The sequence below is a fragment of the Muscardinus avellanarius genome (genome assembly GCF_963383645.1).
Source record: "Muscardinus avellanarius genome assembly, chromosome: 17".
NCBI classification, from domain to species: Eukaryota; Metazoa; Chordata; class Mammalia; order Rodentia; family Gliridae; genus Muscardinus; species Muscardinus avellanarius.
In genome coordinates, this window is record NC_137803.1 from 7,595,615 (window position 1) to 7,618,817 (window position 23,203).

A 23,203-nucleotide genomic window follows, 5' to 3' on the forward strand; every position below is an offset into this window, starting at 1 on the left:
TTTTTCTAATGACTAATGTTGTTGAGTATCTTCTTTTCATTTATTTTTTGGCCATTTTTATATCTTTGTCGGAGGAATGTCTATTCAGGCATTTTGCCCAATTTTTAAATTGGGTTGTTTCTTTTTAATGTAAGAACTCTTTCTGTATTCTGGATGCTACACACTAATCAGGTAAATAATACTGGCAAGTACTTTCTTCCATTATGCAAGTTGCCTTTTCTTCTTCTTGAAAGTGTCCTTTGGTGCACAAACATTTTTAGTTGTGATGAAGTTCAATTTATTTTGGCTTTTGTTGTCTGTGTGAGCGTGTGGATATGCATGTGAGTGTGAGCATGGGTGGGCGTGAAGAGTGCATGTGCATGTGTGAGCATGTTTGTGGGTGTGAGTTGATGTGCGTGTGCGGGTGTGTGCACAGTGATGTGGAATGTGCAGAGACACAGGTCTGAGCCATGACATGGTGCATGCAGGCGGCAGTTCAGAGGATACTGGCCTGGAAACTTAGGGATTCTGGAGCTTGGTTTAACTCAGTATGTGTAGCCTTATTTTTGTTGCTTCTATGAAGAGGAAATCTTAGATTTATTAATTGATGCATGGAATAAATTTTTCCAACTTAGATCTATATTTTCAAGTTCTTGTAGCCACAGAGTCACACGACCCTCCTGACCTGCAGTCTCTGCTCCAACTTCACCTTCCCCAAGAGGACTACCCCGGGCTTCCTGTCCCCAGCTCCACTTTCCTTCTTTTTTTTTTTATCATCTATTCTCTTTAGCTTGTTATACCTTTTTCTTTTACTTCTGTTTTACTTTAGTTTCTGTCTCCTCCCACTAGAATATAAGTTCTATGATAACAAGAGGATTTTTTTTAATAGTGTGTATCCTCAGTTCTAGAGCAGAGCTCGGCACCAAGAACGCACTCAGCAAATGTTTGTTGAATGAATGAATCTTTACAGAAAATGAGACCTGGGAAATAAACTGTTTCTCCGAGAGAGAAGTAACCCAAGCCTGCCCATCTGTATAGAACAGCAAGGCTGTCTTTGAAGCTGAGACCTTTTTCCTGTGTTCATAGTTCAGAACAAGAAGACGCGACTGATAATATCTGAGAGGGAGGAAACTGTGCGTTGTGCTGGGCCTGTGTGTGTGCAACATTCATTTTTTTTTTTTTTTTTTAGAGAGCGACTTCTGAAACAGTTTCCAGAAATGGATTATCTTACTTTTGTATTGGCTATTCTTCATGTATACCAAGGTAAAGATAATCTTTATGTTTTCATTTTGTTTATTTTTGCCTTACTCTAATTGTTTTGTAATGTGTCCATTATAAAAAAAAATTAGCTCTGTTTTTCATCTCCTAGTGTAACTTACATGTACAGAGATTTTCAGTTAATTTCTCACTTATTCAGAAAATTAAAAGTTAGAAATGTCAGTGGACAGCAGTGTAAATGGTTATCAGCCTTTACCCATTATCTCAGTTTTCTATCTTGTTAAGAGTTAGGAAATTTTAGGTATTTATTTTGTGTTTTCCCCCATGTCTAACTGAATCTGTGTGATGTTGTATATTTCAGCATTTTGTGAAGAGATTATCTGGGACACGGCTGTTAAATTTGCTAAGGATATGACTTTAGAATGTGTGTATCCTTTGAAGGACATCATCACCCAGAAGGAATGGTCTAAGATCAATGGTAGGAAGAAGGAGATCATAGCCATTTTTAGCCCTGACTATGGTGTGGACATAAAGAAGCCCTATGAGAACAGGCTTCGCCTTTTAAACTCAACCACAGTTCCCAATGATGTGATCCTGTCTTTTTATAATGCCTCTGAAGCTGATGTTGGCATCTATTTCTGTTGTGTTCATACTTACCCATCTGGATCTTGGGAAAAGATAATACAGGTGGTTCCACAAGGTAAGGGCAAGCTCTTTTTTCCTTTTATCTACGTACAATATTTAATTCTGTAAATCTCGGTAGAAGCTATGAGGTGCTTTATTTTATTCTCATGGCATTTTCCAAATCCGTTCTCAGATTCTATGATGCTATTGCCTCAAATTACTGATACTTTGAATCAATTTCATTTTTCCTACTGTGCTATCAGTTCTTTTCCCTCCCTTCCTTCTTTTCTTCCTCCATCCTGCTCTTCCTTCTTCTCTCTACCTCTCTCTCTCTCTCTCTCTCTCTCTCTCTCTCTCTCTCCCTCTCTCTCTCTCTTCCTTTTTTGTGTGTGTTGGTACTGGGGATTGAACCCAGAGGCATTGTACTGCTAAGCTACATCCCAGCCCTTTTCATTTAATTTAATTTATGTATTTTATTGTGGTACTGGGAATGGAACCCAGGGGCATTCTCCCTCTAAGCTACACCCCGACCTTATTTTTTATTCTTTATTTTTGAAATAGGGCCTCACTAAGTTGTATAGAGGACCTCATCAAGTAGCTGAGGCTGACTGCAAACCTGAGATCCTCCTATCTCAGCTTTCTAAGTACTGGAATTACAAGCGTGCACCACCATGCTCAGTGTCCTTTTAATTTTAAAATAAGATATTGCTAAGTTGGCAGGCATAGGCCTCAAACCTGCAATTCTCCTGTCTCAGCCTCCCAAGTACTTGCATCACTGCACTTGGCATACATTATCATTTTTTCTTTTTCTTTTTTGTCACTGGGGATTGAACCAGTCTCAGGAGAGGTAGCCCTGGAGATTTCCATGAGGGTGTAGAAAAGACTGCGAGGGTAGGATTCTCTTCCTGTCCCTACCAGCAAACCTGCTCAACATATGACACTTTAGGATCTCAGGCAAGGTTTAAATATAGTAGATTCTATATTCAAAAAGAAATTGCAAACCAGGCATCATCGTGCATACCTGTAACCCCAGTCCTTGGGGACAGAAACAGATGATCATGGGTCTCTGGCCAGTCCCAGCAACTTAGGGAGACTCTCCACAACTTAGTGAGACACTGTTCACAATTTAAGAAATAGGGGTATGGGTGTAGCTCAGAGATAGAATGCCCCTGGGCTTAATTCCCAGTCACACACACACACACACACACACACACACACACACACACACACACGCAGCTCACTGGGTCCTCAGAAGGTTAGAGATGAACCTGGAAAATCATCATGACCCAGAACTTACCGTGCCTAATAGAATGTGAACACGTGTAATGTAGACCGTGGGGCATTGCTGAACATTTTTAGAGGAGCGCACAAGACAAACCAATTTCTTTTTCATCACCTGGAAGATTGAATCAGGTACAGATACAGTCCTCAGCAGCCTGCTGGAGTATTGTCTCTCACTTGGAGATTTGTTGTATTCAACTTTCAATTAATTAGATGAGGTCCACCCACATTGTGGAAGACAATCTGATTATTCAAAACTCACTGATTTATATGTTAATCTTTGAACTCTTTCAAAGTTGAAAGAGAAAAGCTACCATTTCATCTGTTTTGGAAGATGATAGGGCTTTAGCTGGTTTAAGAACCACATACTTTATTTTCCAATAATTATACTATATTTACAGTTTAGACTTTTTCCCCATGAAGGAGAAAGGCCCAACATTGTTCATGTAAACTGTGACTGTGACTGTAATAGCAAAAAAAAAAAAAAAAAAAAAAAAAAAAAAAGGTAACATCTATCCTTCAGCAGTACAGTGGAAAAATGGGTTGGGGGCTTTCATTTAATAGTGCATTCCATATCTATAAAAAGGAGTGAGTGGTCACTATGCTAAGCAGCAGGGATGAATCTTAGGAACCACATGTAGAGGAGAGCAAGAGGGTTACAGAAAAACGTACGAGTCATGATCCCTTTCCTTTAAAAAGTTTGGATATATTATATATATATCATAGTGTTGGATTTTGTAATACACACACACATATATCACAAATGGTAAAACTATAAAAAAAGCAAATATTCAAAGCATGAGCAGAAAGAAGATTGGATCCGCAAGAGTTTTTAGAGTTGATATTCTTGGTGACTTTCATATATAGATGTTTTATTTCCCATCCATCTAAAAATGTTTTATAAAATTTATTTCAAATCTACAAAATTTCTAAGGAGATAGTGAAAAAAAGGGATGTGATTCTAATTTTTGAGCAGTTCAAAAACAATTAAGGATGAGATCTTCATGATTTAGCACTGAGATCAGAGAAAGTGAATGTTCAAGAATGATTTCCAATCTTTATGATCCAAGGCCTGAAAAATGATGTCTTCATTTGAAAAGATGGCAAATCGGGAGCCTCTCCTCCCAGCTTGGAGGAGAAGATAAAAGTCTGTTTCGGGTACACTGAGTTGTAGAGCAGCTTTTGATCAGATGACAGATGAAATTCTGAAACAATCAACCGGAAGAACGTTCAGGATTGAAAGTACCACTTTTTAGGTTATTTGAATAATCACCCAGCATATGTAGAAAAGATGGTTAACAAAAAAGGTACCAGTGGAAAGGAGCAGAGGTCTCAGCCCTGGGCTTGAAGGCTGTCTCACTGTAGTGTGTGAGAACATTTATATAAAGTACAGAAGGCATAGGAAAAAAGAGGGAGGGAAGAAGGGAGGAAGGGAGGGAGGGAGGGAGGGAGGGAGAGAGAGAGAGAGAGAGAGAGAGAGAGAGAGAGAGAGAGAGAGAGAGAGAGGTGCGCACATGGGAGGGAGGAGGAATACAGACACAGTGGCTAAATTCTAAATGATTGACCTTTCAGCAGTGGACAACCGTAAGTCACAGGGTAGAAAGGAGATGGTTGTCTGTTTTCACGCCGCATAGCCAGATGGTTTGTGTTGCTGTGTAGCACCTTGTTTTCTAACTGTGTTTTTCCATATTCCACTCTCCATAACTCTACTGAAGCACGGAGATGTTCCTCACTGTCTGCAGTTAAAGATTTCATTCTCCCTTGGCTGGTTAGAGCCAAGTTCCATCTCTCATGTTCAGGCTGAGAAGGCCACTTTCCTCTACTTCCTTCAAGGCTGGTGATTGCTGCCCAGGTGCCAGCCTTGATGTAGCAGCTAAATTCTTCATGCACTTTCTTCTATGTGTGGCTGGGAGGTTCACTTCATACTGGGGGCACCAGGACGGATGGCAGCTCTGAGGAATCCCATGATGGAAGGGATTCTAAAGATTATACTGGTCTCCCTACCAGTTGAGACCACCATGATTAACATTTTCCCTAATGTCCAAATGATGCCAGGCTTCAAAAGTGGAAAGGGGAGTTGCCTAGATCTGGCTTGTAAAAATGAGTTTGCAGATTTGTGGGAACTGAACACATCCACTAATTCACTCATCCGGTCTTTATGGAGAACGTAGGAAGCTCAAGGTACTGTACAGTGGCTTGGGAGATAGAAAGAACTCCAAGTAATTTGCAGTCTTAGGGCAGATGAAAAATCATATACCACAAATTATAATTTAAGACAACAAGCAATAAGCATTATTGTAGTTTAGTGGATATAATTCACTTTTAATTAGAAATTCTGGATAATTATCCTGAAAAAGTAGAATTTGAACTTCACCTTGAAGGAGGAGAGCCAGACTGTTTGGACACTAAGCTGGGTGGAATAACATTGCAAGAGAACAGTTTTAGAAAAGTACCTAGAAAATAGATAGCTTGGAGTCTAGTTGAGCCTACTTTGGAAGATTATTTTCATTACTTAAAAAAGACTCCTTAAAACAATAAAAACAACAAAAACCTTTAAAACCTAAATATTGCATAGGATTGCTCAACAGACTAGTGTGGTTTATTCTGGTTTACGATTCACGCCTTGTCTTATTCCCATGTGTTCTTTCAAAGGCATCAGAAACCAGATGCCCTGTGCGGTTGTCTCTTCAGAATTTTCCTTGAGATATTTGCACACTTTCACTGCAGCCTTTGTTTTGCCCATCCCAAATTCAAAAGGAAGGAGGAAAACCTGTGAAAATGACACTCCCTGGCATTTTAGTGAAGTACAACTTGGTGAAAGGGGAGACTTGATCTGAAAGGCTTTGTCCTGTCAATAGAAACCCCAGTGGGTAAAGAAGGCCACAGAGATTCTTCCTCATTCTTTTGTCTCAAAGATTATCAATATATGCCAGCTTGGGTTTTTTATTTTTTGGCATTTTTGTGCAATATTGCTTTCTTTACTTTTATGATTTTTTTAATTTTTAAAATCAAATATTAATCACATATATTTACAGAGCATAGTTTGATGTTTCAGTATATGCTATTTTCTTCTTTCTTTCTTTCTTTCTTTCTTTCTTTCTTTCTTTCTTTCTTTCTTTCTTTCTTTCTTTCTTGGTACTAGGGATTGAACCTAGGGGGGTTCTACCTCTGAGCTATAACTCCAGCCCTTTTTATTTCTGATTTTGAAACAGCATCTCACTAAGTTGCCAAGGCTGGTCTTGAACCCTAATCCTGTCTCGACCTCGCAAGTACTGGGATGACAGGTCCGCGCCACTATGCCCAGCTCTGTAGCTTTTAATTTTTTAAAAATGGGATGGAGAAATAAAGAAAAATGTTTCAAATTTATTATTTAAAGCATGAAGCCACAAACTCTCTCTTAGGGCCCATTTCTGGCAAACTCAAAAATGTCATAAAAATTTTCCCCTTTTTATATTTATGTGCATGTTTATACACCCATATATAAGACTGAAAAAGGAGTCTGTAAAATGTTACATATCAGAAATTTCCCACTTAAAGATAAAGAGAAAAGATATTAAATAGTGCCTATAAGCAGCAGTCAACAGAGAGATAGAAACATTTTAAGGGCTTAGAAATCTCAGGCCTTAATGAAATAAAGTAGTAGACAGGGAAGGGAGATAATAAAGAGCATTTTAAGACCTGTAGAAAACAAGGTTATGGTCATTGCACTTCTCAAGGGCAAAGTAAATAGGAATCTGAAAGGGAGATGGGGACCAGGGCTTGTGCCGCGGGTGCTTTTTATTGACTTGCTTTCCCTTTGCTAAGCCCGGGAGGAGCTTGTGAAGTGCACATGTGGCCAAGGGACTCCACTCGCTGGCAATGCAGTAACACTGTAGTCAGACATCGGAAGGAGAGAAATTTTAAAAAGACCTCTAAAACACAGCTGCTGCTAGAATTAGATACATAATTGAACTCAACAATTGGATTAACATATAAGCATTGTACAAACTTGGGTTATTTATTTATTTATTTATTTATTTATTTATTTATTTATTGTGTATGTGTGGTGCTGGGGATTGAACCCTCGGGCATTCTACCACCAAGATACTTCCCCAGGCCCCATTTTTAAAATTATTTATTTTGAAATAGGGTCACACTAAGTTGCAGAGGGCCTCACTAAGTAGCTGAGGCTGGCCACAAGCCTGCGATCCTCCTGTCTCAGCCTCCTGAGTACTGGGATTACAAACGTGCGCCACCACGCCCGGCAAGCTTGGTGTTTTAAAATACAATTTTATTGGTGCACTGTAATCACCCATCATGATGAAGTTTGGAGTAATAGGGACATACATGCACACACAGCTCTTGGCGAACTCCCCTCCTCTCCCGTATCCTCCCTCCCCATCTCTGTGCGTGACATTGAGATTGGCTCTAATAATATATGTTCATAGCATCAAAGGAAGCGTTTCTTTCATCAAGTCTCTCCCTCCGTCGCCCACCCTGACACCCCCTCCATTGCTCCACTGGGGTTTCTCTTCCTTTATCTGAAGTCCTTCTTGCATTCCTATTTCTTCCTAGTTTCCACATATGAGGGGAAACATATAAACCCTTTACTTTCTGAGACGGGCTGATCTTGCTTGGTATAATATTCTCTAGACTCATCTGTTTTCCTGCCAATGAAGTAATTTTGATCTTTATGGCTGAGTAGAATTCCATTGCATGCATATCTCATAACTTTATAATCCATTCATCTGTTTTTAGTAATATTTTCTATCTGTCTTGATTCTTAGACCTCTCTCTGCTTTCTCTACCTACCTCCATTTACATCTATGAGACAATTCCACCTTCTGTATGCAGTAGCTGTAGCAAAACCCACAAGGAGACTTAATACAAACTTCCTAAAAAATGAAGCGGGGTGACCCAGAATAGGGGATGCGAGTGGCTGCAGTCTTAGCTCGCAACTGTTCTGTTCACCAGCACAAGAGATCCTTCTTTTGCTGATATTTTATTTCCAAGAAGACAGTGGGGTAGGGATGTACTAGGCTGAATTGCTAAAGACTGAGCTGTGGTTGAGGGTAGTGCACGGTGGCCCCTGAAGGTTTTCTGAGCCTGGCTGAGGCTGGGCTGCTCCTCTCCCTCCTCTGCCCTTCACCCAGCAAGACAACTCACACCTCTCCCACTTGTCTTCACCACACCGCTCCTCACTCAGCACCTAGAGACGCTTCTAACCACAGTATCTGGAAGGCACTTCCTCTGCAGGGTGGGTGTGGGTGTTTGCGGGTGCTCAGTGGGAGGGGAAGGTGCCTTCGGGTATGAGTAAGAGCTGGTGACCTACAATCTTTGGCACCCGTGTGGATAACTGTGGAACATGTTCAGTTCACCCACGTTGGGAACCTTCCCCAGACAGGGTAGACTTCCGTGTTCTTTAAAATTCCTCTTACCAGGAGTTGAGAACTATCAAGTGGCCATTTTCTCTAGCACTTTCTCTCAGAAACTTCTCTGTGGGGTTTTTGAATAGATGGGACTGACCTTCAGGGAAAGTTTATAGGAATTTACCAATGGAGAGGTTACATTATTTACTGTGTTGCTGAGGCTGGCTTCGAACCTGCGATCCTTCTGTCTCAGCCACCCAAGTATTGGGATTATAGGCATGCACTGTTGTGTCTGGACTAACCGAAAGTCAAATCAGTTTGCATTTTATAAAACAAGAGCACTAGATTCTGAATGTTCAAAGAAACAAACAACAGGAAAAGTAACTGAAGAAAGGAGAAAGCAAATCTCAGCTTTCTCGGCGCTTTCGGTGGACTTTCTCTTGGATCTAACGATGTCCCATGACAAATCATTCAATATCTGTAAGAAACACTTAGTTTCTAAGTGTGGCTTTTGTTGCTGGTTGTTGTTTTTGTATGGTGTTAAGGGGAGTGGAGATTGTAGGCAGGATGACATTTTCTTCCTTCGAGGACGTGGTAGGAAACTATTTCTGAAGACGTTAAAGATTTTCAAACTGTTAAGAATTTTAAGACCATCAAGGCAATCCTTCAGGGATCAATGCAAAATGGCTCCCTCAGGCAACATCTCTTCTACTTACTCTAGAATGGTTTTAATTAAATAACTCAGCTGATGGGGCTGCTGGCACTTCCCCTGAGACATTATTCACAATCCAATAAATCTCAATGTGAGAAAATTTCCCCTGACTTCAGCTATTTAACTAACTTCCATTTTTAAAAGCACAGTCTTCTCTATAATCGGCCCAGGGAGAAACACCCAGGTTTCATAGCGCATTGACATAAGAAGGTTTCTAAGGATGGAGGTGTAACATGCACTATCACACATACTCACTCCGTAGATAGCTACCAGACCTCCTGAATTTAGTGTGGTGATGATGTTCATGGCCAGTAAGAATGAGGCCTGGGCAGGAATTCATTATTTAAATGCTCCATTTAACAAGCAGAATGCTTGAGAAATTAAACGTTCTCACTGCAGACGACTAGTTCCTAAGTATTTAATTGTTCCATTTCTTGGAAGATAACATGAAATTTTATATGCTACCAACACTGACATTTTAGAATAGGTTAGTTTAGCTTAGCGTGTGTGTGTGTGTGTGTGTGTGTGTGTGTGTCTGTGTGTGTGTGTGTGTGTGTGTGTGTGTGTGTGTGTGTTCTGGTTGTAGAGTGTAATTTCTTTCACTACATATAATCTGAGACTCTAGAAAACTTCAGGTCATATTCCTAATTTATCCCATGAATGGATAAAATAAATTTATTTTCTTTATGAACTGAATGCTACAGTTGAAACATATCATTTGTTCATTTTAGAAACAGCAGGGGAATTCAATCAATCATTGACCTTGAGACCGAACACAATAATATTGGGATGTGTCTATGGATGAGACCATTTTGTCTCTTATTAGATCATGACATCAGATGTCTCAAAATACCATTTTATTTTCTTTTAAGAAACATAGTTGTTCATTTAAATTAAATTTATTTAACACAGAGCTTGTAAGTTTTTTCTTTTATCTTTTCCTAAATCCTAGGAATTTTTCTAAAACGATGAACACATATTACAATGGAGGTATTTCCAAATACTGACATCAAATATCTTTGAGCTGACACAATGTTTGACTTTTAATCCTTAACCTAGTATGACTATTGTGTTTCCAGTGAAAGTAGCAGAGTTAAACTAAAGGGAAAATTACTGAGCTCGACCTATTACTCAAATGACACTTTGCACTGCAGAATTCTAATTGATTGAATAGATATTGATAACACTAATTTAAACATTTGTCTAAAATAAACTCCTTCTAAAGTCATTAAGGGGGCATTTATTGTTTGCTGTGAGGAAATAAAGAAGTGAATAAAAAGGACATTGTTTCTCAGAAGTTTATAATCTAAGAGGGAAGTACCTATCTATGTATCATATAAACATGTGGGCTAGGTAACCAGAGGGCTGGGTGGGACTTGTTAAGTAGTAAAAAAAACAAGGTTTGGGGAATTGAAAGGTGATTGAAAGTACTTCTGGTTTAGAGAACCCCATGGCTTGGAAACGTGGATACGCTTTGAGTGGGTGGAGAGGAAGGACGGTAGGAAGAGAGAGGTACAGCAGGAAGGTTCCCTGAGAGAAACATCACATACAGGGAAATGCTCTGAACAGAGGAGGCTGAGACAGGACGGTCGCAGAAAAATACATGTGGTTTGAGACCTGAGAGAAGGTCCGAGGGTGGAGATCTGAACTTTAGATTTGAGTTAGTGGTGGGTAAAGAGTTCAGATGACAGAAGTTGGTGTTGGCTGGGATCTGGGGCTGTTACTCTAGCAACAGGATGCAGGATGCTGGAGAGTCAAGGCAACAGAAAGCAGATAGATGAGAAAGCAGGTCAGGGAAAGGAAGGAGGCCTAGAGTCCTGAGCAAAGTGAGGAATCTACCTCCAGGTCTACCTACAGTGCGGTACCCACTGGCTCTGTCTACCTTAGTTACAAACAAAGAAAGGTCCCCACCCAAGCTACTCTCTTACAGTCCTTCCCTTCCTCTTTCTTTCTTTCTTTCTTTCCTCCCTCCCTCCCTCCCTCCCTCCCTCCCTCCCTCCCTCCCTCCCTCCCTCCCTCCCTCTATTCCCCCATTCCTCCTTCTCTTTCTGGTATTAGGGGCATTTTACCTCCAACCTATACCCCCAGCCCTTTTTGGTTCTTATTTTGAAACAAGTCTTGCTAAGTTGCCCAGACTGTCCTGGAATCTGCAATCTTCCAGTTTCAGCCTCCCAAGTACTTGAATGACAGGTGTGAGCCCTCACACCTGGCTCATTCTTTCAATACATACTTATCAAATGCCCTGCACTGGTTGCTGTGTGCATTTGGATGTACCCTGGGGAAGGTCTTAGTACCTGATATCAGCTTTAAGTCCAGTTACGGTGGATTTGGTACTGGTTCATGTGTGTGCATAGGACAGGTGATGGGTGCGCATCCCAGGTGGGGTGGCAGTGCCCATGTCGGTGTTGGGAGGATCGCACTGGGAAGGAAAGGTCACTTGGGAAGCTTCTGGGACCAAGCTTCTTGAGTTTCCTCAACAGAGAAGATTATAACTTCCTGGGTAAAGGACTGTAGTGCTGTTAGCAGGAACTCGGTAGAAATGGTGCAGAGGTATAAAAGCAAAGCAGATATGGTGTGCTTGGGAACAGGATGCCAAGCAAAGCCTGTGGACAATTAGTGGAAGTGGCTTCTGGTGTCAGGTGGTGAGCAGGAGGCCAAGGTAGAAGAAATTGGTGTGGTATCGGCAGACGCTCCGGGTTTCTGTTTGGAAGAGGGGTGGTGGTTCTGAGCCCTTGATTTAGAACTGTATATGTTTGGCAAGCCCACATTTTTCCTTAGATTCTCCTTTTCTCTTCCCTTCTTCTTTCTTTTCTTGGTGTTGTGGATTAAACCCAGGGGTATTCGACCTCTAAGCTTCTGAGCTACACCTCCGGCTCTTCTTATTTTTATTTTGAAATGGGGTCTTGCTAGGTTGTTGAGAGTCTCACCAACTTGCTGAGGCTGGCCTTGAACCTACAATCCTCCTTTCTCAACCTCCCAGTACTGGATCACAGGTGTTCATCCTTGAGCTTTGATACATTTTCTTTGCATCAGGATGGGGTGGGGGGTGGGAGCTAGGGTGTTCTCTAGTTACACTCGTGTGATACAAACGTACACCCTTCTAAGATGTTTGGAGCTTATTTTTCGCCTGTGGAGAGCCATTAGGTATGTTGACTAGGCGTGTGGTTTGCAGTTTAGAAAATGTACTCAGATGGAATTCTAGAATGGGGATTGGAAGCAAGGGGATATATGGAGGGAAGCCTAGCAGGAGACTGTGATGACATGAATTTGGTTTCTACACATTCCTATATTGAACTGTTGGCTTCTCATATCTCAGCATGTGATTGTTGGGAGGTAGTGGTTTTTAAGAGACAAGTAAGTTAGAATGAAGTTATTAAGATGAGTATAATCTGTGGGTTTTTTCTTCTTTGTCTAGAGCTCCTCCTATGACCCTTTTTCTCCCTAGGTTCTCTATATTAAAAAGAACATCTGATTTTTTTTTTTTATTTTTTGTGACTGACTAATCTCACTTTATAATGTTCTCCAATTCCATCCATTTACCCGCAAATGATGTAATTTGTTCTTCTTTATGGCTGAGTAAAATCCCACTGTGTACATATCCTATAGTTTTGTAATCCACTCATTTGTTGATGGGCATCTTGCTGGTTTCCTATTTGGCAATGGTTTAGTTGTGAACTAGGGAAGGGCTAGATAAATGACATGTGCATGTATGCCTTCACCATCTTGCACCCCATCACGATGTATGACTACAATGCTCCAATAAAAAAGTATATAAAAAGATGAGCCTAACCTAACATGACTAGTGTCCTTCTAAGAAGAGATTGGGAGGCAGAGAAGAAGCCAGATGAAAACACAGGGAGAGGCGAGTTTTCTATAAACCAAAGAGAGTCGACTTTACTGGCACCTTAGTTTGGGGTTTTCTAGCCTTCCAGAACTCTTAAAAAAAAAAAAAAAAAAGCCTGTCTGTGGTGTTTTGCTGTGGCGGCCTCTCTAGCCACTCAGAAACTTTTGTTGTCCATGCCTGATACAATTAAGTTTTTATTCCTTGCTTTCTTCTTTCCAAATTTCTGGAAAAAGAGTTTTGCCTCGAAGGGTCTCCCTCAATAAAGTGGTGAAAGAAGGGGGGTGGTTGCGGGTGTGAGCTGCCTTCCAGCATGAATCCTGATAGGGACAGAGGAAAGGTGCTAGTTTTGCTCGCAACTGAGCAGAAGCAGGCACCCTCTTAGGAGCACCCTCCAGCCGGTGAAAAGTATACCCCAGGTGAGGGACACAGGGTTTTAAATGGGCGGGGCACAGCAGGTTGATTGCCCTGTAGAGAGCAAGCACGAATGCAAGCAAGATTGGAACAAAGGAGGGTATTTTTAGCATGCAGGTGGGAGAGAGTGATAATTTGGACTAGAATAGGGACCATGGGGACAGAGAGCAGGGAACCTGTGAGGGAGACTTAGAAAATGGAGTTGACAGGACCCGGAAAGTGATCGGATGGGTGAGCAAGGGAAGAGTAATGGGGAAGCTAGAGAGAAAGTAGAAAAAAAAAGGGATTTTATGATATTAAAGAAACAGACTCAGGAGATGATGGGAGGAGATCAGAGGAGGCGTGAAGGGAAGGGGAAAGGAGGACTGAGGAAGGAAAGACCAAATGGTCTTATGTTCCTATCTGAAGGGAACCCTACACCTTCCTAGCATGTACAGGGAGGAAAGTATGGAGCGGGAGGGGCTTAGGAAGGGAACACGGTGCAAGATGTTTTGTGTGTACGTGAATATATCACTTCTAACCTCATTATGCTGTATAATCATATTTCACCAACACAAATACATATGAGATATATGTATATATGTATTTGTATTTGAAAATCCGAGTTATGTTAGTTTGTTCTCTTTTGCCATATAATTCGTCTCTACATAATATTCTAGCAGGTGAGTTAGTCCTATTTTCTCTGCCAGATCATACTGCAGCACCCATTCTAGTTTGTATTTGGTTTTGCACTAAGTACGAGAACATTCTCTCAGTTTCCTAAATAAAGTAGTGGAACTCATTGAGTTTAAATTCATGACCTGACCAGATCTCCTCTTTTAAATAGTACCCAGTGAAAAGTTGTGCTGAACCATGGTGGGCATGTGCAGGTATCAGGTGGGCATCCCTGTAGATAAGCTGGCTGGTCGCTCCTGCAGAGCAAGTGGTGTGGGGTTTCTCTATTCCTGGGGAGATGCCTCATCATTTCTTTGAAGCACCCCATGTCACTTTCTGGGTCTAATGGAAAATCTGGGAATTCTCCAACAGTCACAAGGATGAGACCAAGCTGGCGTGGTGGTGCACGCCTATAACCTCACTATTTGGGAGGCTGAGACGAGATGATTAGGTTTGAGGCTAGCCTCAGCATCTTAGTGAGGCCTTGTTTCAAAATAAAAATTAAAATAGAGGATGGGGGCTGGATGAGGGCTGATTGGATGATGTGTGCTTGTATATCCTCTCAAGTCTTGTACTCCAATGCGATTGATATATGACTACAATGCACCAATTAAAAATAAATAAATAAATAAAAATAGAGCTGGGGGTGTAACTCAGAGGTAGAATGACCCAGGAGGTTCAATCCCCAGTGACAGGTATGCACATGCAGACACACACACACACACACACACACACACACACACACACACACACGGTGAGTGTAGATAGTTTGTCAAGTGTACTTTTCACTCTCTGTGCATTCACGGAAAAACTTTTGTGGTCTTTCCCTTTTGCAAATGCTCTCAAGTTTCTCTTACTTTCCTTGATGTATCAAAAAACTTTCAGCATTTACTTTAGAGTCTTTTGCAAGATGTTTTTCAAATGCTCTTCTGGCTTTTGTTGCTCCTTTGTACCTCTGGGCTTCATCTTTCTCCCCAGCTGAATGGTCTTCTGCTTCTCTTTTTCTTTCCTTTCCTTTCTTTCTTTTTCTGGCGATAGCTTCATCTGACTGTGGCACTTTGACGTTACCATTTAGCCATAAGGGGTTTTATTTTAAGCACCTAGCCCTTTAGATCTGCCAGAACATATTTCCCCTGGACTTTCAAAAAGATGTTTTTCAGTATTCTTGGGGTTTCTGTTGGACTTTTTACTCATCAACGCTACCTTCTCTATTTTTCAGCCAGAATATTTGCATTTCATTGTAGTTTCTGTTTGTAATTGTGCAGAATTTCCAATGTATTCTTTGACTTTGCCTTTCTGGATGGAATGGCCTATAGTCATTAGATCACGGCAGGTGTGTCAGCGTACATAGCATATACCTCTATTCCACTCCACAAAGCAGCACAAAACAATGTCATTTCATCCCTATGGAATCAGCAACCAGTGACAGGTGCCACTCAAATGTAGTGAGTCCACACCTTTTTTCAAAGAGAGATTCAAAGACAGAATGTGGATAATTCAAGCGCCCCACCAATTTTCCCTCATTTAATTCTCTGTCTGCCCCATTTTACCTAATACTTCCCTTTGGCCTTGTGGTTTTGGCAAGGTGATCTACAGCATCCCTTGAGAGGCTAGTTTCCACTTTGTAAACATGTTGAGGTTTCTATAAGCCATTGCCTTTTAGATGTGAGCTGTGCCACCCTCTCAGCGATGCTGTATGTATGCTTTTGAGATCTGCAGGTACAGTCCTCCACAGACTTATGGATTAACCTTTTCCCATTTGTGATCAGATACCTAAGTTGTCCTGCTCTGCAAGCTTCCTGTTAATCCTCTTAATTGCTTTTAGGCCTTTGGAATTCATGAAGATAAAGTGAATTTCTATCAGTCAGTTCTTAGATTAAAAAGGGTGAGAGAAGCTTCAGGAGGTGACAGATTTTTTTTTTTAAGGCCAGAGCCTTTGGGGTAAGGCAGACATAAAAGGAAAAGAGCTTTCCAACAGTTTGTGGTAAGGGACTTGAAAACCCCATGTCAGGAGAGGGAACTAGGTTCTAACCAGGTCAAACTTCAGTCCTCTGGGCTTGACTTCCATCCTATCTGAGCCCCAGTCATGTCTTCTTAGCTTGACCCTGTCTCCCCAACATTCTGCTCTCTTTTATTCTTTTATTTATTTTTTGTGTTTTTATGGGTTCACCATAGTCTCAAATCATAATGTAAATCATGTTGACAGTGACAGACATGCACACAGCACTTGGCGCCCTCCCAGCCTCTCCATTTCTCTCCTTCCCAATACAGAGTACCCAGATTGATGTTGGCATATTCACATCCATACGTATAGTCAATGGTAGTATTTCCATTAGTGAACCTCAGTCTTCCTCCTCCCCTCCCCTTAGATCTCCTCTCTGGCCCCACTGAAATGTCTCCTCCATGACCTAGAGTCTCTCTTGTATCCCAGTTACTCCCTATCTTGCACATACTAAGGAAAACGTGTGGCCAATCCCAGTTAACAAAATGTTCTCCATGTCCTTCCATTTTCTTGCAAATGACGTAAATTTGTTCTTATTTATTGCGGAGTAGAATTCCATTGTGTATATTTCCCATGACTTTGTAATCCATTCCTTGGCACTTTTATTCTTTTTGGGGGGAGGCAGTACTAGGGATGGAACCCAGGGGCATTCTACCTCTGAGTGACACCCCCAGCCCTATTTTTTATTTTTTATTTTGAAACAGGGTCTCACTGAGTTGCAAAGGGCCTCACTAAGTAGCTGAGGCTATCCGAGATACTCCTGCATCAGCCTCCCAGATGCTGGGATTACAGGTGTCCGCCATCATGTCTCACTAATTCTTAAACATTTTTAGATCATATTTTCTCTTCAAAGTGCTCTCATGACATGTTTCTGGGCTCTGGGTGGGGTGTGGTTTTAGCACTTTATGTCATTGAAATGGCCCAGATTTCAGTTTCTTGTCTTCTTGAGATGCATAGATAAGTCATTGTTTCTATAAAAGTGCAGCATCTCGAAATCAGGCCTCTGGCTCTTCGATGCTCATTGTTCTATTTATCATGGTCTTATGTAAAACGCTATCAACATTCTGCAAACATTCAAGGTCTTGGTCCTCAAGACTGTGATTCTTGTTTTGCACATCAGGTCTTGAAAAATAATATCTGTGTTTTTTTTTTAACTAAAAATAGATGAAAACTCTTGCAATATATTGGCAGTATCTCCAATTCTACTATAAAAACCTCTAAATATTTATATTTCTGTCCTGTATACAGCTCTGTGTGCCACTTAACCAGTAATAACTGGTTATTTAACATGGCTGAATTACTATGCTTGATGTATCTGGTAATCATGGGGTTTTTTTGTTTGAGTCTAAAGAAGAGAGTCCTCTTGGTTTTGGAGATACAAGATATGGAAGCTATACCTGGTGATGGCCTTCATTATTTTTTAAAAAAAATTTGAAACAAGGTCTTGCTAAATTGCTGAGATTGGCCTTGAATCTGTGATCTTCCTGCCTCAGCTTCCCAAGTACTGGGATTACTGGTGTACACCACTATGCCTGGCTTGGTGATAGCCATCTGGGTGGCAGAATGAATTCCAAGGCAATGGAGGGCATCATGTGTTATGGGACAAGGACCACACATGTGCATGTGAATGTCCAAAAACAAGATTCTCAGTGGTCTCATAAATATAGCCATCTAAAAACAGAAAAGAGGGCTTCCTTTTAATTTCCACACACACAAAAAAACCAATCAGTCAACTTCAGGGAAACAAAACAAACAAACAAAAAAACTCCAAGTGAAAACTAAACCAAAACTGAAACAAAACAAAGCCAAAAATCTGGAGGAAAAACTTGCTGAGGTAGTAGGAGTAAAAATAAATAATATCATGGAAGCAACTTATGTAGGCATTGGATAAAACGTGTAGCATGGACATTCGTGTCCTTAACTTTGACTTACAGTTATTTAAATTGACTAACAGAGCAGGCAAGTCATTTAAGGTCATATTCAAAAGATAATAAACTGTGAAGACGGGCCTCTTGAGTCTTCCCACTAGACACACCATGCTTTTTCTTAGTGCACTACGATCCCTTCCTAGAGGGGATATTGTCACCTAATTAATGTCACTGGCTGGGGAAATTAAAAAGTGTGAAGGCCTTCTCTAATATAGAAGCCATGTCTTCCCTGGTGCGGCTCACAGGGGTGGAGCAGGAGATGCTCTCAGTTACCAGAGGCAGCAGAGTGCAGGAAGGAGAATGTGGGAACTACACTCTCGGATGCAGAGAAGGTATCACAGGAGAAAACACTCAAGAAGGTTCCCAGAGTGAAGAAAGGCTTCCAGCATTTCAGCGGACACAACTGGTGCGGAGGAGGAGTGGGTAAGAGCGATAGAACCTGAAGCAGCCTCACAGGACGGTGCTCACCAGCCAGTGATGCACCAGACAAGAGGACTAAAACTGTAGGTCCTCAGGCAGGGAGGGCCATGATGGGATTTGCATTTGGGAAGGACTGTGCTTCCATGGAAAGGCTGGATATAGATTCCCATCACTTCAGCATGAAAACCAGAGCAACTGCATAGACAAAGTCAGTGATCACTGGTGGGCAGGAAGATGGGAAAAGATGAGCACCCACGGCTGAACCTCACGGTGTGAGATGACACTGTTGTGGGAAGGACTCCACAACTGAGGAACCATAACGTGCTGTGTGATATACATCTACTCTTCTGTACATGATGAGCTTTTTGTTGAATTAAATTTCTGGATTCAAATACTGACACTACCTTCACTGACCATAAACTTTGTTACAGTTTCTAAAAAATAAGAATAATTATAATAGTGCCCCAAAGCATAGGTAGTTTTGAGATTCAGTAAAACATCCTCTAGAAGATGTCTATCATACCTTATATTGCATTGCAGCACTTGGTGTTTAAACACTGTGTCTCAGTCAACATACATTTTCACTACTATAGTCCATGCAAATGACCACATAATTTAGAGGAGGGAAAATTTATTTGTTCACAATTTGTTGGAGATTCTGGGTTCAATTCATGATGCCAAAAACAGAGAGAGAACAAGCAAGGAGATTCAAAGACACAAGCACATTCCCTAAGCCACAGCTCCAGGGACCCACTTTCTCCAACCACATTCCACCTGCCGAGGCTACAACCTAGTAAATTCACTATAATGATGAAATCACAATCGTCATGACTTAATATCAACCCTGAACATTAATATATGAGTTTTACAGGGGATATTCAATAACTGATCATAACATATTGTTACTATAAATTAGAAAAAAAAGACATAAAGAGGAACAGATCTGGTGGCACACACTTCTAATCCTAATATTTGGAAAGCTGAGAAAGAAGGATCAAAGATTCCAGGATAGTGTGTGATAATTTAGTGAGATCCTGTTTCAAAATAAAAATAAATAAGTTAAAAAGGACTGAAGAGGCATAGCTCAGTGGTAGAATGCCCCTGTCCTGTCCCTGGGTCCAATTCCCAGTACTACGGGGAGAGAGAGAGAGAGAGAGAGAGAGAGAGAGAGAGAGAGAGAGAGAGAGAGAGAGAGAGAGAGAGTTGTTAAGGCTGGTTTTCTTTTGAAGAAAAATCGTCAGTAATACTGGAAAGAAGAGATATACTGAGGATCGGTATGTCATAAAAACAAGAAGAGCTGAGATATCTTCAATATAATGAAAAAAACAAAGACATGATGTACTGGTGACACCGAGTGGTTGTATATTATAACCTGAATGGCCCTTAATTTTCTTGCATATATGAATGGATATTTGAAGGTAGTAGGGGATATGTTTTTATAGGAAGATCCTGTGGCTCAAAACACATAAAGTAGTGGTTTATAAATGTGGATAAAGAGGCCAGCCATGGTGGCGCACGCTTGTCATCCCAGCATTTGGGAAGCTGGGACAGGAGGATTGTGGGTCGCAGCCAGCCTCAGCTACTTAGTGAGGTCCTTTGCAACTCAGTGAGACCCTGTTTCAAAATAAAGGAAACAAAAATAGGGCTGGGGGTGTATCTCAGAGGCAGAATGCCCCTGGGTTCCATCCCCAGTACTAAAAAAAAATGTGAATAAAGAGAACACAGGCTAACTTTGATCAAAAGAAATGGCAGGAGAGAAACGAATTCATCTGTAGTTTCTATTCCTTAGGTAAGCTCAAAAGTAGTGGTAACCCTTAGCGTTTTCTATTTCCAATTTTGGGGATCATAGAAAGAAGTGGGAATAAATGTAGATGAAGAGCCAGGTGTGGTGGAACATACTTGTAATTCCAGGGCTTCTGGAGGCTGAGACAGGAGGATCACAGTTTCAAGGCCAGCCTCAGCAACTTAGCAAGACCCTTTTCCAAAATAAAAAAATAAAAATGGCTGGGGGTGTTACTCAGTAGCAGAATGTTCCTGGGTTCATTCTTCAGTACCAAAGGGGTAAAAAAAAAAAATCGATGAAGATAAGCAGGTTGTCCCTGTCTCTTGCAGTAGTTAAATGACTTATTTGAAATTACTTCATTTAAAAAAAAATCCTCATTCAATATTTAGTGCTTTTCAGTAAACTCCTTATCTTATTACCATAGTTATGAATCAGTCATGATAATGCGTTTCGGAACTTAATCCTGCCTTGCATTGTTCAGCAAATTAAGATGAAAATATGCTTTGCTAGTGCTATTTATTTCACACAGAGATAATGCACTCTCTCTCTTCAGCATTTATTTTCCTTAAAATTCAGATAATCTTCTTCCCTTCGGTGCTTTCAAAATGTTATTTGCTTTCTTTTGATGCCAGACATTGTTTGAAGGGTTTTATCTGCCTCCCGGACGATCCCTTAAATATCGTGGCAAAAATGAACTGCTTTGTCTTACTGAGCATTCCCTAGCTCAGGTCTCTTTTGCAGTATTTTAAATATTCTTTTTTTTTTTTTTGCTATAGAAAAGGTCTTATATTTTATTTTTCTCCAATGTTTGAAAAAAGCTCCCTGACGGCTTTTCTGGAATGTTAGAATTGCCCGAGTTTCTCCAATATTCTTCTTGGCCAGGAGAATAACGGAAACAGAGAGGCCACAGCCGGTCTTTGGTTATCCTTGAGAAACTAAGCGGCAGGTTAGCCTAGATACTACACAGGACTCATTTGACGCAGTGGTCCAAGCCCCAACCACCCAAACATTTTTCCCTTAAAGGTTTAACCTTTTTCTACGTTTGTCATTATTCTCTCCTTGGCTCTTTTTTCTTGTTCTGGCTGCCAGATCCTCCAGCAATGGCATTATTTCTCAAATGTACCTTCCTCTCCCCATTTCTGGGCTCCGGGCGGGCATTTCAGTGCTTTCTGCCTCTCTGTTGCTTCCTGGGTCCGCACAGAGCTCAGCCACCCACCATACTCTTCTAGGAGAATTACTGTCTGTCCCAAACATTCACGGATGGGCCGGTGTTCCCCATTCCCTTTCCATCGTGTTTCCAGGGTATTCTTGCTCACACTGGGACGCAGGGCAAACAGGGTGCGGGGTGAACGGGATCCCTAGCTTGGCTCCAAGTCGGGACTCTGCTCCTCTGCCTGGGTTGTAGGTCCTCCCAGGGAGCTCCCCCCCGTCTCACAGTCCGTGTCTTAGTCATCTGCGTAATTAAATGGCTTCCTTACAGTTGCTAAGCCCATTGTCAATAGGCATCATGTCTGTCTCAATATCCACTTATTGTTCCTGATTAAATTTTTGACCACCTCACTTCCATCCATCTCCAGAAGACAGCTGGAACAAGTTCTGGGAAATCAACCTGGCTCGAAACTCTAGACAGGCCTTCTACCTCTAAGCTACACTCCACCCCTTTTTCAATTTTTTAAAATTTTGAAACAGGGTGGGTCCTGCTGAATCGTTGAGGCTGGACTCGACCCTTGATTCTCCTGTCTCAGCCTCCTAAATTCTGGGATTACAGGTGAGCACCACCACACCTGGCTTCCTTATTAAATTTTAAACCGAACCAGGGAGCACAGTGAGGATTCCTTGGTGGTTTCCCTAAGGTGAGGGGCATGCTTTCTTCATCTGGGTAGCCCATGAATCCTGCCTCACAATCTAGGACAGGCCCTCCCAGGCTGAGTAGTTTAATTAAGATGCAGTCACCCAATGGTGGAGATGACGTGCTTTGTCAAATGTGAGCAGCCTTGGGCTAGGTGTGCCCATCCCCATGCTTAGTTTGTCTCAACGTAACACACACATCATCCAGTTTTGCTTTAGACTGTCTAGCTTAGCCCCGCACTTAGTTTTAAGGTTTGAACCCAAGGGCTCTCAGCAAGCATGGAGCTCCTCTGATCCTCCTCAGACGGAATCGTCACACTCCTGTCTTCTTCCTCAGCTTCTCACCTGTTCCTTCAAAACATGGGGATTGATGGGTTAATCATTAGGTAGAAGACTCCATCTTTAATTTTTTTTTCAAAAAGTCTAACCCCAAACACGTATCATTAAAGATAAATTCAGCTGGGCGTGATGGCGCACGCTTGTAATCCCTGCGCTTGGCAGGCGGAGACAGGAGGATCACACAGGCTGGAAGCCAGCCTCACTGGCTTAAGAGACCCTGTTTCCAAATAAAAAACACATATAAAATAGGTCTGGAAGTGTAGCCTGGAGGTAGAAGGGTTTCCAGAAACCTCAGTATCACCAAAAATTAAATAAATAAATAAATAAATAAATAAATAAATTCATGTGCATAATTCAGGCATACCTGCTGTTCTTGTGAAGTGAAAGAGACGAAGGTGACAATATGAAGTGAACTCTAAGAAGACAAATTAAAACTGGTTAGGAAAATATGGACATCTTTCTGATTGTTAAGAAAAATAACAACTGAACTGGCATGGTGGCGCATGCCTGTAATTCTGGTACTTGGGAGGCTGAGACAGGAGGATTGCAGGTTCAAGGTTAACCTCAGAAATTTAGCGAGGTCCTTAGTAACTTAGTGAGACCTTGTTTCAAAATAAAAAATAAAATGGAGTGGGAGATGTAGCTCAGAGGTAGAACGCCTCTGGATTCAGTCCCTAGTACCAAACCGGCCCAAACCCACAAACAAACAAAATGCATACAAGCTGTAAAACCCCTACAGTAGGAGAGACATGTCTTAAGAAAACATTGTGAATAAATAGGTAAAAAATTGGGCATGTAGAGTGGGGGGGAGG

General features: G+C 41.3%; 1 protein-coding gene across 1 annotated transcript in view; it reads left to right on the forward strand.

Annotated features, from left to right (window-relative positions):
- Positions 1–974: 974 nt before the first annotated feature.
- CD226 (CD226 molecule) overlaps positions 975–23,203 on the forward strand; it is a gene marked incomplete at its 3' end in the record, with an annotated part of 69,412 nt that continues 47,183 nt past the window's right edge. Inside the window, exons 1-3 of the mRNA XM_080714664.1 lie at positions 975–1,242; positions 1,559–1,897; positions 18,217–18,420. Of these exons, the coding sequence (XP_080570790.1) occupies positions 1,197–1,242; positions 1,559–1,897; positions 18,217–18,420 (589 nt within the window). The 5' untranslated portion in view covers positions 975–1,196. The remainder of the gene's footprint in view (positions 1,243–1,558; positions 1,898–18,216; positions 18,421–23,203) is intronic.